Source organism: Chelon labrosus (assembly GCF_963514085.1).
Source record: "Chelon labrosus genome assembly, contig: SCAFFOLD_55, whole genome shotgun sequence".
Classification (NCBI taxonomy): Eukaryota; Metazoa; Chordata; class Actinopteri; order Mugiliformes; family Mugilidae; genus Chelon; species Chelon labrosus.
The window spans coordinates 38,032-52,739 of record NW_028181678.1 but is presented as its reverse complement, the minus strand read 5'-3'; the positions used below and the strand labels follow the sequence as shown (position 1 = coordinate 52,739).

Here is a 14,708-nt window from a genome sequence, read left to right as displayed (position 1 = left end):
TCAGACTACGATAAAAGTCTCTCTTTGGGTAAATTTCAGAAAGTCAAACATTGACAGCTTTAACTTTGAGCAGCAGCACGTTGGACTTCCTGCTCCTTCTTCTCTGCAGCGTGAGCGTCTTGAGAGTTTCCAGGAATCATAAGTCACAAATACCAGAGGGCTTAAAAAAGTTCCCGGCCGGGTCGTCCCGCTGTCATCGGTCCGAGACAGAAGCTCGCTGCTCTGTGAAAGCTGAGCCGGTGAGATGGAGGCGGCTCGGCGGCTCAAACCGGTTCCTAATGCCAGACGGCCGTTCCAGACCGACAGCTGCTTAAGAGCAGCGAGAGGAGGAGGTGAAGACCGGACTCTATGTTTAGACACCACACCAACAAACAAACACGGGACATCGACTCCTAGAGAGCCAGGTTTAGGTTTTAGATTAGAAAGAAGGACTCATTAAAGATCTGACTCAGGTTCAGAGGTCACATCTGGTTTCAGCCTCTCTGCCAGACGTTTACAATACATCTTTAAAACCTGCAGCGAGAACACGTTTCCATCGTATCACTGGTTCTTTAAATCCAGTTCCTTTAAAAGAACCGACACAAAACAAAAAGAGGAGCAGACGAAGAAAAGCTTCACGTTTCTTTTTATTGAATTCTGTGACTGAAACAAACGTCTGACGCTTTCATTCAGATTTCCTGACAACAGATCAGCTGCTGTGATGTTTCCATGACGACCCGGTTTAATGTTTGTCCAGGTTTAACAGGAGCTGGAACATGAAGAAAAGCTTCTTGTAAACGTTAATGATTCAGGACATTTACTGCAGACGAGTCAATCACTTCAATAATAAGATCAGAGATCAGCAACAGCAGAGACGTCACCAGGAGCTCATGTCTCCCACGTTTCTGCAGCCAGTGAAGGCAGCGTGGCGTCTGGGATCAGGTCCGTCCTCGTACACTAAATAAAAGACCCGAGCGTTGGGACGTCTCTGGATGACGGGAATGAAAGTCAGAGTTTCTATTTGTTTCTGCAGGAATGTGAACAAGTCGTCTCTGCGCTCACGGCTGGAACTTATCACATTCTCCTCTAATTAATGAAACTTTTCTCATCTCATGTTTGGACTTTTAATTTGAAAATGTGCAAAGTGTCGTCATCTGAAGGCAGATGCTTTTATTTTGGAATGAACCGAATGTTTTCCTTCAAGTTGCTGGAAACAGGAAACAGCTGGACAGAACAAAACTTTGGAGGCAACAGAGAATCAGCAATGACTCTGCATATAAAGACGTAAACAGTTAACCAATCACAGCCCAGAGAGGACAGTGATGTCACATCACTGAACAGGATGGGGGGGGGGGGTGGACGCCAAAGCTGAGGACGGTGATGAAGATGAAGATGAAGAGAAGCTGGAGATCGTCTTTGTTCTTCTCAGTCGGATTTCTTGTCGCTGGTCGCCTGCAGACACAGAACAGGGATTAAAAACAATCCAGAACCATCAGGTCCATGTTCCTGACCCTGGTCTGTAGGGTCTCTGCGGACCCTGGTCTCTGTGGACCCTGGTCCCCGTGGACCCTGGTCTGTAGGGTCTCTGTGGACCCTGGTCCCCGTGGACCCTGGTCTGTAGGGTCTCTGTGGGACCCTGGTCTGTAGGGACCCTGGTCTGTAGGGTCTCTGTGGACCCTGGTCTGTAGGGACCCTGGTCTGTAGGGTCTCTGTTGCCCCTGGTCTGTAGGGTCTCTGTGGACCCTGGTCCCCCGTGGACCCTGGTCTGTAGGGTCTCTGTGGACCCTGGTCTGTAGGGACCCTGGTCTGTAGGGTCTCTGTGGACCCTGGTCTGTAGGGACCCTGGTCTGTAGGGTCTCTGTGGACCCTGGTCTGTAGGGACCCTGGTCTGTAGGGTCTCTGTTGCCCCTGGTCTGTAGGGTCTCCGTGGACCCTGGTCCCCGTGGACCCTGGTTAGTAGGGTCTCCGTGGACCCTGGTCTCCGTGGACCCTGGTTAGTAGGGTCTCTGTGGACCCTGGTCTCCGTGGACCCTGGTCTCAGACTTCAGGCCCACTCTCCATTTGGACATGTGGAGAACCAAAGAACCCAAAGTGTTCCACATCTCAATGTGAGATTTCCTCCATGTTGTTCCCAACTTATTTTTACTCTCTGATCTTCTGCAGGACGTTCTACGAGCCTCAGAGCTGTTTGGTGTCGGTGTCCCAGAAAGGTTCAGACTTGGTTTGAGGGTAAAGGTCAGAGGTCAGAGGTCAGGGGTCAATGATGTCAGCAGAAACATGACGTGGTCTTACCAGCAGTTTGCTGTGCTCGTCCAGCAGACGGTCGTACTCCACCGTCAGGTTCTCAGCCTGTTTCTTCATCGCTCGAACGTCACTGTCCGACTTCTGCAGAGCTGAAACACAAACATCAAGTTCTTCTCAATCTGAACAGGACGTATATCCATCTGTCCTCCTCCTCCTCCTCCTCCTCCTCCTCCTCCTCCTCCTCCTCACCTTTCTTGGTGGCGTCCAGCTCCTCTTTCAGGGTCTTCACCTCCTCCTTCAGAGCCTTGTTCTCCTCCTGAGGTCCTGCTCCCTTCCTCCCAGCCTCCGGCACCTCGATGCCAGCGTCACGTAGTTTCTGTTCAGACACAAACAGGTGGAGGAGTTAAAGTCTGACACTAGAGATTAAACTCTGGAGGAGATCTCACGGGTCTGGTCTCCTTTTATCGACGCTATCGATATGAAAATAAAAGATAGACAGGTTTCTACCCAACAGTGAGGGTCAGGATGAGAACTGGTTTAGTCTGAGCCTGAACCAGATCAGTACGAGCGTCTCAACAGAGAAGATCCTAAAAGTCTCTGAGCTCAAACCAGAGTTTAGTCTGATGCTTGGAGGTCATGCTAACAGCTAGCATGTTAGCAACGTTTAACAGATCAATAATTAAATCAGACTCAACTCTATGGATGGTGACCAATGAGAGGACAGAGGAAATAATGATGTCATGTTTATTATTTATCTAAACCTTAAAACCAGTCCAGGACCTGAACCTGGACTCTGGTCTAAATCCAGTCTGACTCCACCCACTCAAAGACCAACAGGTGTTCAAACCCAACGCCTCCAAACCTCTGAGTGACGCAGCAGCTGAGCGTTAGTAATATGACAGAGAATGCTGCTCTGTGATTGGTTGACGCTGTGACTCGTCTGTAAGTCACATCCTTCTGTCCAGAGGCTGGAAATAAAGTTATTAACGAGAGTCGGCTTTAAAGTATCGATCGATCTTTATTTAAACACACGAGACGTTTCAGAGACTGTCAAACAGCTGAGAGTGTTTAGTTCTAACTGGCTCCTTCAGAGGGTCAGAGGTCAGAGGTCAGGGGTCAGGGGTCAGGGGTCACGTTCAGGACAGTTTAACCAACGTCCTCCTACCTCAGGACCTCCCTGAGAAGCTAAGTAGCTAGCTAGCTAGCTGGGAGCGAGCCCCGTCCCCTGGTGGAGGGAGGGAGGTAGGAGGACGTTGGTTAAACTGTCCTGGGACATCTAAAGAGCCACACTGTCTGATCTAAAACATATTTTTATCTCCTCCAGCGGTGCAGCTACAGTTTTAGATTAGAGAAGAAGAAGTGATTTCTGGTAGCATAGCATAGCGTAGCGTAGCGTAGCGTAGCGTCAGCCAGAGCAGGAAAGCTGTGAATAGTTGACAGAGCAGACGTGTCCTCTCTGACACCTGATCAGACGCTCGTACCTCAACCAACTGCTGACTGTGACAGAGTCAAACAGCTGCTGAGCCTCGGCCATAAAACCTGGTTTTACAGCAGCACGGGGTCTCAGGTTCACAAAGGTCCACGTTCAACGCTGGAAAAACACATGTTTAGGTCCGTCCAGCTATGTCTAGTTAGTTTTCTTGTAGTTGGCCTCAGGCTGGTTGATCAAACGTTAAATGAGTCTTTACAGTTTCTTTTCTTTCTGGTCTCAAACTCTCCTCAGTCTTTGTCCTGGAGCTGAAGAGTTTAAGACGAGACGACGATAAAGACAGATGTCTCTTTTCAGAGTAAATGTGGTGAAAACTGTCTGAACTTCTGTCTGAGGGTGCAGCGACTACGTCTCTATGTCTCTAGTTTCCCTCCATTCATCTTCGTTTATACAGAAAAATATAATAGTTTAAAAACAGAAGTTGATTCAAATCTGATGCTTTAATCATTTTATCCTGCAGGTGGCAGTAATACGACGTCTGAGCCGATGCTAATGGGAATGCTAATGGAAATGCTAATGGATATGCTAATGGTGTGTGTGTGTTTCCATGTTCTCCCTGTGTCTGCTGCGTGTTAGCATGTTAGCTTCCTGAGGCTAACGTAGTGAAGTCTCTACAGGACGATTCAGATGAAGACGGTTTATTATTTAGTGGGGGGGGGGGGGGGGGGGGGTGATGATCGACTGTAGCAGCAGAGACAAACCCAGGTCACATTACCACACACTTCCACCAGTGTGAGGACATTTTGTCCGTCCACACTGGTGGACCCACAGTTTAGGGTGGAGGTGCTGACGGGACGATGAGTCTGAAGGAAGCTAATCAAAGACAAAGACGTCCTGCAGCACGATTCGCTGACTCGTCTGTTTTCTTGAACACGAGCCTTGTGAGGTCCAGCCCTTTAGTATCAGTCTATTTATACGTGTAGAATGTGCTGGCAGGGCACCAGCTGTTGTCCATCAGCTGTAGCATGCTAACAGGGTTAGCCTCCAAGCTAACCACACACTGCATGCTCCTCTCAACCAGAGATGAGACAGAGACGTCTGGACTAGAAGACGTTTCCTCCAAGTCTCTGAATGTCTGGTGGAGAGTTTATCACCTGAAGGTCACATGACTAGAGTCTGGTAGTGACCTGATACTCACCTGGACCTGGACCTGGACCTGAGATCTACATCAGTCTGAGCATCTGAGGAGTCTCTGGACATTAATGGATCATCAGAGAACCACCAGGTTCCTCCAGGTCCAGGTCCTGGTCCATGTCCATGTCCAGGTGAGTATCAGGTCACTACCAGACTCTAGTCATGTGACCTTCAGGTGATAAAAAGCTAAACTCTCCACCAGACATTTAGAGGTGGACACTATGAGGAAACGTCCTGCTGTCCAGACGTCTTTGTCTCATCTTTGGTCTTTAACCTCACAGCTGTAGCTCAGGGACGAGACTCCAAACGTTACCAGACCAGAACCTGAAGCTCCACATGGACTGAACCCAAACACCTGACCCCACAGGTACCTGGTTTCCTGCTCAGTCAGACTGCAGATCAGTGCTGCCCCCTGCTGGTCACAAAGGCTCTTAGCTCACTGTGAGGATCTGAACCAATCAGAAGGAGTTTCTGCTGCAGCTTTAAATAGTGTTGAGGTCTGTAGTTCTATTCCTGGTCAGTCAGCAGAGTATAAGGAACAAATAGTTCCTCTGACATTAGAGGCAATTTAAACATCACGTTGCCTCCACTCAGGTCTAGAGAACAATATGTGTAGTATATAGTAGATGTGTGTAGTTGCCGTGTAGTAGATGTGCAGTTGATGTGTAGTTGCCGTATAGTAGATGTGTAGTAGTTGCTGTGTACTAGATGTGTAGTTGCTGTATAGTTGCCGTATAGTAGATGTGCAGTAGATGTGTAGTTGATGTGTAGTTGCCGTATAGTAGATGTGTAGTTGATGTGTAGTTGATGTGTAGTTGCCGTATAGTAGATGTGCAGTAGATGTGTAGTTGATGTGTAGTTGCCGTGTAGTTGCCGTGTACTAGATGTGTAGTTGCCGTGTACTAGATGTGTAGTTGCCGTGTAGTTGCCGTGTACTAGATGTGTAGTTGCCGTGTAGTAGATGTGTAGTTGCCGTGTAGTTGCCGTGTGGTTGCCGTGCGTCACCTCCTGCAGCAGCTCGTTGTCCTCCATGTACTTCTTGGCGGCGGTGCTGGCGCCCTCTGCCTGTTTCTTGAAGGCTTCGTTGGAGGCCATGAGTGAAGCCTGCTGGGACAGAAGAGTTGCCAGACGACGCAGCAACCTGCAACACAACAGTAATGAAGCAACGGTTCCACCCAGATCACCACAGACACTCATCACTGACACATGAACAAGAATGAAACGCAGACGTCCAGTCAGAGCGTCTGGAAACAAGAGGAGGCAACGAATCATTTAACGAGATCAATAAAATAAAGAAATAAATAAAGAAGAAGAGAACGACGTCTAGTATTAATAATAAATAAATAAGAGTAACGAACAGATGTTACACATGGAACAGGGTTACATGGAGGTCTGGTTAGGAGTCATCAGTTCTTCCTGGTTCTGTTGGTTCTAACCCTAAAGCCCAAATTATGCTTCCGCGTTGACACAGCGCGTCCGTGCGTACGGACCTATTACGGACCTATTACGTCCTTGCGGACCCCCGTGCGTCCTACGCAAGGGCCAGACGCGCACCTCCCAAAAATCCTCGACGCGCGTCGAGGCGACGCAGCAGCAACGCAGCGGCATTGGCTGTGATTGGTCCGCTAACTACATCCGCTGGAGACCGCTTTTCCGGTTTCCACTCATAAACATCATTGTCTCCTTTGTCGTGCCCTAATTTGCAAAAGAAGTATTTCTTCCTCTGCTTGAATAATTTGGAGCTCCAACGCCAGTCTCCCTGTCTCGGTGTCCATCGTACACGGTGACTACGGCAAAAGCCAGAAGGTAAATAACGAGGCGAGATACGTCACAAGAGTCTCGGTCGGTCGGTCACAAAAAACCATAGCGCCCTCTACCGGTGTGGCATGCATTACGACACGTAAACCCCACGCAGAACCATCACGGTCTCACGACTGCGTCCGAGCAACTGCGTGGCCATTGCGTGACCACTACGCGGAAGCATAATCCAGCCTTAACACAGTGTAAATGCCCCCCCACAGACAGAAGCACCGCCCCCCTGCAGACAGAAGCACCGCCCCCCTGCAGACAGAAGCACCGCCCCCCTGCAGACAGAAGCACCGCCCCCTTACAGACAGAAGCACCGCCCCCTTACAGACAGAAGCACCGCCCCCCTGCAGACAGAAGCACCGCCCCCTTACAGACAGAAGCACCGCCCCCTTACAGACAGAAGCACCGCCCCCCCAGAGTCAGAGTCTTACAGGCAGAGCAGCAGAGCGAAGCCGGCGATGTACTGGTTCCTCTGAGCTCTGAACAGTTTCATGTGAATGTGTTCGATGGCCGTCGGGTTGTTGGTCAGATCCACCTTCTCTGTCACGCTGTACTTCCTCACCTCCCTGAAGGCGTCTGCACACAGACACATCATCATCATCATCATCATCATCATCATCACCATCAACATCATCATAGTAAACTCTGATTCAGTAGAGACACACGGTCCTGCTCTGATTGGCTGCTCTGAGCCAGAGGAAGCTCCCTGATTGGCCGCTCTGAGCCAGAGGAAGCTCCCTGATTGGCCGCTCTGAGCCAGAGGAAGCTCCCTGATTGGCCGCTCTGAGCCAGAGGAAGCTCCCTGATTGGCTGCTCTGAGCCAGAGGAAGCTCCCTGATTGGCTCCAGCTCTACTGGAGGTCTAAACAAGGCTGTGTTTGAGTCTGGATCCATGTGATGGTCCAGAGACTGGTGGAGCAGCAGGTTGTTAGGATCATCAGACCCTGAGACGTGTCCAGGTGCTTTAAAGACTTTATGAGACTGATGATGGTTTAGAACTAAGCTCAGAGAATAAATCAGACGGTTTAAAGATCGTACCGATGAGCAGGAAGACCAGGATGGCGATGGCCACCATGAACGCCGTGTTTCCATACAGAGTGACCGTCTGGACGATACGAGATTTGAAGACCTTGTTCCACCTTAAAATAAACCGGTAGAAGAATTCAGAATCAGAACAAATTAATTATTTAAAACATCCCATAAACACAGAGAGCAGTGAGTGGAGGAACATCTGGAGTTCAGGTGTGAAGGTCTCTCCAGCTGGTGACACACACGGCTCTACTGAGCATGCTCAGTGTGAGCCATCAGCACATGAAGGGATTAAATAACATGATGTTTCATTTCATCAAGTATTGAGGAGAACTGAACACGTCTCAGACCCTACTGCACATGCTCTGTGGCGTTTCCCCGCTGGCCACGCCCACTGACCACGCCCACTGGCCACGCCCACTGGCTTCCACTGAGCCAATCAACTTTTAATTCAGACTCTTTGGTTTGGACCGAAGCAGGCCAGGTGTGGCCAGGTGTGGACAGGTGTGGACAGGTGTGGCCAGGTGTGGCCAGGTGTGGACAGGTGTGGACAGGTGTGGACAGGTGTGGACAGGTGTGGACAGGTGTGACTGACCTCTTGGCTGAGATGAAGGGGATGCAGAGCAGCAGAACCAAGAAGACCTCAGCGTAGAGGAAGGTGGCCACGGCCGTCCACTGGAGACTCATCCTGATGAAGGGACAGAAACAAACAGAGACTTAACGAGAGACGAGGATCCAACGAGACGAAGAGGACAACGGAGACGAGAAAACAGGAAGACAGAAGACAAGCGGCTGCTAGCTAGGCTACAGAAGCTAAGCTAACCCAGAGCTAACGGTATCCCTACCTTAGGTAACGAGGGTCTCATACAGATATTTATTTATATGTTACAGAGTTTCTCCAGGTTTGAGCAAGTCAAGACTTTTTAAGACTATTATGGGTTAAACTTAAAACTGACTCGAAGTATGAAAAAGGACGACCTGAAACTGGTTGATCACATGAGACAGTTGGAGACTTAAGAGCCGTCTGTTGTGTCTCTGCTTTAAGTGACATTCATGTCTTCAGATCCAGGCTGCAGGTCTCAGTGTCCTCTGTCAGCTGATGGAGCAGTACCAGTTTACGCCACACGGCGGCGCCTCCTTTGTTTTCATCTCTTAGTTCAGCAGGTGTCACTCTTGAATCCGTCTCTTTTTATTTAACTTCCTCCATCATCTCCGTAATGTGGACGACGCTGAAGGCTCCAGTCCACCAACGTTTTATTATCTGTTATCATCGTGTTCTGTAATATGACCTGGTTTATATGGTTCTGTTTAATAAATGTATTGTGATGAATTCCCTCCACTTCGTCTCCTTGTTACTATCAATCCATATCGCTAACAAACGCTACGTGGCGATAAAATCTCCCCACTTCACCTGCGCCGTACGACCGTCCCGTCCCGTCCCGTCCCGTCCCGTCCCGTCCCGGTGCAGCAACACATTACAAACCGGGCTGAACACTGGTTCCACTTCAGGTCTCATTTGTAGTTTAATTTCTGCGTATCGCTAATAGTTATATTTAATAAAGAACTACACAGAACACACGGAACCAACTGTGAATGACAGACGCACTGAACGAAATGAGACTGAAGCAGTAAATGAACGTAAAGATTTAAGACTTGACCAAATGTAATTTAAGACTTTTTAAAGACTTTTAATGACTTTTTATGACTTTTAATGACTCCACTGAAACTGATGTTAAGTCTCTTATTGAATCTATAATGTTCACAAATGAATGAGTTAAACTCCTCTTCCTCAGATCAGCCCTGTTGAGTAGGTGGTCTTTAATGAGACCAGATCAGTGTTCACACCTGGACCCGTTTAACCTGGACTCTAGAGACCAGATCGGTGTTCACACCTGGACCTGTTTAACCTGGACTCTAGAGACCAGATCAGTGTTCACACCTGGACCTGTTTAACCTGGACTCTAGAGACCAGATCAGTTTTCACACCTGGACACTAGAGACCAGATCAGTGTTCACACCTGGACCTGTTTAACCTGGACTCTAGAGACCAGATCAGTGTTCACACCTGGACCTGTTTAACCTGGACTCTAGAGACCAGATCAGTTTTCACACCTGGACACTAGAGACCAGATCAGTGTTCACACCTGGACCTGTTTAACCTGGACTCTAGAGACCAGATCAGTGTTCACACCTGGACCTGTTTAACCTGGACTCTAGAGACCAGATCAGTGTTCACACCTGGACCTGTTTAACCTGGACACTAGAGACCAGATCGGTGTTCACACCTGGACCCGTTTAACCTGGACTCTAGAGACCAGATCAGTGTTCACACCTGGACTCTAGAGACCAGATCAGTGTTCACACTTGGACCTGTTTAACCTGGACTCTAGAGACCAGATCGGTGTTCACACCTGGACCCGTTTAACCTGGACTCTAGAGACCAGATCGGTGTTCACACCTGGACCCGTTTAACCTGGACTCTAGAGACCAGATCGGTGCTCACACCTGGACCCGTTTAACCTGGACTCTAGAGACCAGATCGGTGCTCACACCTGGACCCGTTTAACCTGGACTCTAGAGACCAGATCGGTGTTCACACCTGGACCCGTTTAACCTGGACTCTAGAGACCAGATCGGTGTTCACACCTGGACCCGTTTAACCTGGACTCTAGAGACCAGATCGGTGTTCACACCTGGACCCGTTTAACCTGGACTCTAGAGACCAGATCGGTGCTCACACCTGGACCCGTTTAACCTGGACTCTAGAGACCAGATCGGTGCTCACACCTGGACCCGTTTAACCTGGACTCTAGAGACCAGATCGGTGCTCACACCTGGACCCGTTTAACCTGGACTCTAGAGACCAGATCGGTGCTCACACCTGGACCCGTTTAACCTGGACTCTAGAGACCAGATCGGTGCTCACACCTGGACCCGTTTAACCTGGACTCTAGAGACCAGATCGGTGCTCACACCTGGACCCGTTTAACCTGGACTCTAGAGACCAGATCGGTGTTCACACCTGGACCCGTTTAACCTGGACTCTAGAGACCAGATCGGTGTTCACACCTGGACCCGTTTAACCTGGACTCTAGAGACCAGATCGGTGTTCACACCTGGACCCGTTTAACCTGGACTCTAGAGACCAGATCGGTGTTCACACCTGGACCCGTTTAACCTGGACTCTAGAGACCAGATCGGTGTTCACACCTGGACCCGTTTAACCTGGACTCTAGAGACCAGATCGGTGCTCACACCTGGACCCGTTTAACCTGGACTCTAGAGACCAGATCGGTGCTCACACCTGGACCCGTTTAACCTGGACTCTAGAGACCAGATCGGTGCTCACACCTGGACCCGTTTAACCTGGACTCTAGAGACCAGATCGGTGCTCACACCTGGACCCGTTTAACCTGGACTCTAGAGACCAGATCGGTGTTCACACCTGGACCCGTTTAACCTGGACTCTAGAGACCAGATCGGTGCTCACACCTGGACCCGTTTAACCTGGACTCTAGAGACCAGATCGGTGTTCACACCTGGACCCGTTTAACCTGGACTCTAGAGACCAGATCGGTGCTCACACCTGGACCCGTTTAACCTGGACTCTAGAGACCAGATCGGTGTTCACACCTGGACCCGTTTAACCTGGACTCTAGAGACCAGATCGGTGTTCACACCTGGACCCGTTTAACCTGGACTCTAGAGACCAGATCGGTGCTCACACCTGGACCCGTTTAACCTGGACTCTAGAGACCAGATCGGTGTTCACACCTGGACCTGTTTAACCTGAATCAGGTGTTAATGTGACGTCTGATTATAAGTATATGAGTTAAAAACAGTGAACTGTTAAACAAATAAAGTTTTATGTGATAAACCTGATGAAGTGATGAATCATGGATTAAACGCTAAAGTCTGAAGCCAACATATAATTTCACACTAAATCAGATTAAGCAGAAGCTCAGAGATAAATGAGAGTCTCCTGACCCGACTGAGGCCTGTGGGTGGAGGAGGACAGGGGGGTGTGGTGCTCTGAGCAGCCGGGACATGAAGCAGGGAGCTGGGGCTGACACAGCGGAACGAGACGGCCTCTGGTTCTCACTGCTATAGATTAAATAATAGATTTAAAGTTGACCTTTGACCTAAACACGTCCAGTCCCAGTGAGTCAGTCAAATTGTCTACTGAATGCTACATGCTACATGCTACATGCTAACCCTTCATCCAGAATCTCTTCATAAAACCAGTCTGTTCAACAACACCAGCTTCAGTTCATAGTGAAGCTAACTAGCATGCTAGCTGCTGTCACTCGTGTACTCACTAAGTTCCAGTTAGCCTGTTAGCCTGTTAGCTGCTGTCACTCGTGTACTCACTAAGTTCTAGTTAGCCTGTTAGCCTGTTAGCCTGTTAGCTGCTGTTGAGTTGAGCTTCTACGTCTGGGTGAAGTTTCTGTGACATTTTAAAACCGCTAACAGCTAAAAACACGAGGAGTTCAGACTTTTAAGCTAAGCTAACATCCTGGTAGCCGTTAGCATGAGTTAGCATGAGTTAGCCTCAGCGGGCTGAGAGGAAGCAGAGCCGCAGTCATCGGTGTCCAGGTCGGACTCACCTTAACAGCTGTTCACGCTCACACTCGGAGGATTCAGTCCGCACGAGCTGCTGCCTCTGCCCTGTTAGCCTGTTAGCCTGTTAGCTTCCTGGTGTAAACACTTCCGGCTTTTTAATGCCACCTCATCCTGAAATCTGATTGGACACCGCGAGATAAAGGGGCGGGGTAAGTCTGATAGCGCTTACGTCACCGCGTTTTTTTATTTACATAAATAAACTTTAACTTTATTTGTTAAAATCATTTTATTAGTTAAAATAATAATAGTTTGTTCTTACAGGTAAAGAACTTGTAATGTGTTCTTTTAAATATATATATATATAATAAAATGTGTAATTATTTAATTCACTCATTAATTCTGAGTTTGTCCTTCGTTGCTGGTTTGTTTATTGTTTAGACTGATTAACATATTAAAGGTCTGGGTGCAGTTCCTGGCTGCGGCCGCCAGGGGGAGACTCCGTCCTTCTGCTGAGCTGCTCCACAGACACACACAGGGAGGTCTCACTCTGACTGGTTTTGTTTGCACAGATAAACAGATCAGAGTAAACGCGTCGACAGCTCCTCCCTGTGACGACACAAAGAGGAACTATTATATATTATATTTATTTTATATTCAGATCATGTATTTATTTATGACACAGCAGATAAAAGAACATTAATTACCTTCAATCATTTAAAATAATAAGATATTAAGATATTAGAGTTTGTGTTGTGTACTGAGGATCCTCCCGGCAGCAGCAGCCTCAGTCTGAACAGATGGACCAGGACCAGGACCAGGTGAGTCCAGTGTCTCCTTGTCCATCCTCTGGACGTCCTGCAGTGTGAGTTTATGCTCCAGACTACTAGAAGTCTACATGTGTGACCATCATCATTATCAGACAGACCAGCAGTGATCAGCTGCTCAGGCTCCTGCTCCTGGTCCTGGTCCTGGTCCTGGTCCTGGTCCTGGTCCCGGTCCTGGTCCCGGTCCTGGTTCTGGTTCTGGTCCTGATTCTCCTCCTTGGTTTTTCCCACGATGCTCTGAGAGGACCAGATTACAGAGGGTCAAAGAAAACTGAAGACAAGGACTATAGAGGACATGTGATGAAGACTGGTGATGAAGACTGCAGTACCAGGGAGGAGCTACAGGGGGCAGTAGTCACCATCAGATCCTAACCCCCCAATCTCCAATAACAGCTCCTCCCTCAGCAGAGTTACAAGAGGAAAGCTGGCCTGTCATTGGCTGCTCAGATAAATACCACCAGCCAATGAGAGGACTGGAGAAAGGAGAGATCAGCCAGTCAGAGCAGCCGGTGGATTAAGGACCAGCCCAAGCCCAGGGAGGGACTCAGGACGGGGCGTCTCAGGGGCCCTGGTTCCTCTGACGAGAAGAAGAAGCAGAAGAAGAAGAAGAAGAAGCAGAAGAAGAAGAAGAAGAAGAAGCAGAAGCAGAAGAAGAAGAAGCAGAAGAAGAAGAAGCAGAAGAAGAAGAAGAAGAAGAAGCAGAAGAAGAAGAAGCAGAAGAAGAAGCAGCAGGTGGGTGGAGCCGTGTCTCATCTTGGTTTCTGGACTGAGGAGCTGCATCATCAACGAGCTTCAACCAGAAATAATCCTCAGTCTGTTCTGAAGACGACTGATGAAGCTGTGACCTTCATCATCCATACATCTTTCTTCTTCTGTGGTTTAATGAGTGTGACCAGCAGTGTTTGACGTTAAATGTCCACATGAACAGAGAGACTCCAGAGTCACTAAAACGTCCCGGGACGTGTTGGTCTGAACAGACGCTTAACAAAACAGGAATCAGACAAGAAGTTAGGAGTCGTGGTCACATGACGTGTCTCTGATCAGCTGTTGGTTTACTCACCGTGTCATGTGACCACGACTCACACCCAAACATTAATCATGCAGAAGCTGCTCCGCTGTTGCTAGGCAGTTTAAGTGATGACGATGAAGAACCTCCAGGATTCCTCCTCCTCCTCCTCCTCCTCCTCCTGCTGGTCAGACTGAGTCTAGATCTGGATCCAGGTTCTGGATGATCCGTTACCTCTGCTCTCTGCTCTACCTCCACCAGTTACTAATCATAGCTAATGCTAACGTAGCTAGCTAGCTAATGTTTAACGTGAGGTCAGTACGTTTACATAACAACTACTCATTTAGTAGCTTTCACACAGACAGACACTTAGCTACATGTTGTCATGGCAACTGTCAATCATCATGATGTCACTTCCTGTTTCTATAGCAACAAATAACTTGAATATATGTCAGCATAACATCGAGGGGGCGGGGCTTATGGCCTCTACTGCAGCCAGCCACCAGGGGGCGGGGCTTATGGCCTCTACTGCAGCCAGCCACCAGGGGGCGGGGCTTATGGCCTCTACTGCAGCCAGCCACCAGGGGGCGGGGCTTATGGCCTCTACTGCAGCCAGCCACCAGGGGGAGCTC

The 14,708-nt window shown here is 48.9% G+C and overlaps 1 protein-coding gene across 1 annotated transcript; it reads right to left on the bottom strand.

Moving 5' to 3' along the window:
- Window positions 1-608: 608 nt before the first annotated feature.
- bcap31 (B cell receptor associated protein 31) lies at window positions 609-12,411 on the bottom strand. The gene is made up of 8 exons (XM_084575242.1): window positions 12,291-12,411; window positions 8,279-8,371; window positions 7,693-7,793; window positions 7,087-7,231; window positions 5,852-5,987; window positions 2,473-2,599; window positions 2,272-2,372; window positions 609-1,431 (listed from the first exon to the last, which is right to left on the bottom strand). The coding sequence occupies exons 2-8, from the start codon at window positions 8,368-8,370 to the stop codon at window positions 1,405-1,407; spliced, it is 729 nt and encodes a 242-aa protein (XP_084431368.1). The 5' UTR covers window position 8,371; window positions 12,291-12,411; the 3' UTR covers window positions 609-1,404.
- Window positions 12,412-14,708: the final 2,297 nt, after the last annotated feature.

What these genes read in the sequence shown, in the direction of transcription:
- bcap31 (XM_084575242.1), bottom strand. Translation starts at nt 8,370, where the DNA reads ATGAGTCTCCAGTGGACGGCCGTGGCCACCTTCCTCTACGCTGAGGTC. An exon ending in TTCGCTCTGCTGCTCTGCCT is followed by an intron (nt 5,988 to 7,086) that starts GTAAGACTCTGA and finishes GTTGTGTTGCAG; the next exon opens with GTTGCTGCGTCGTCTGGCAA. An exon ending in GCTGGACGCCACCAAGAAAG is followed by an intron (nt 2,373 to 2,472) that starts GTGAGGAGGAGG and finishes TTTGTGTTTCAG; the next exon opens with CTCTGCAGAAGTCGGACAGT.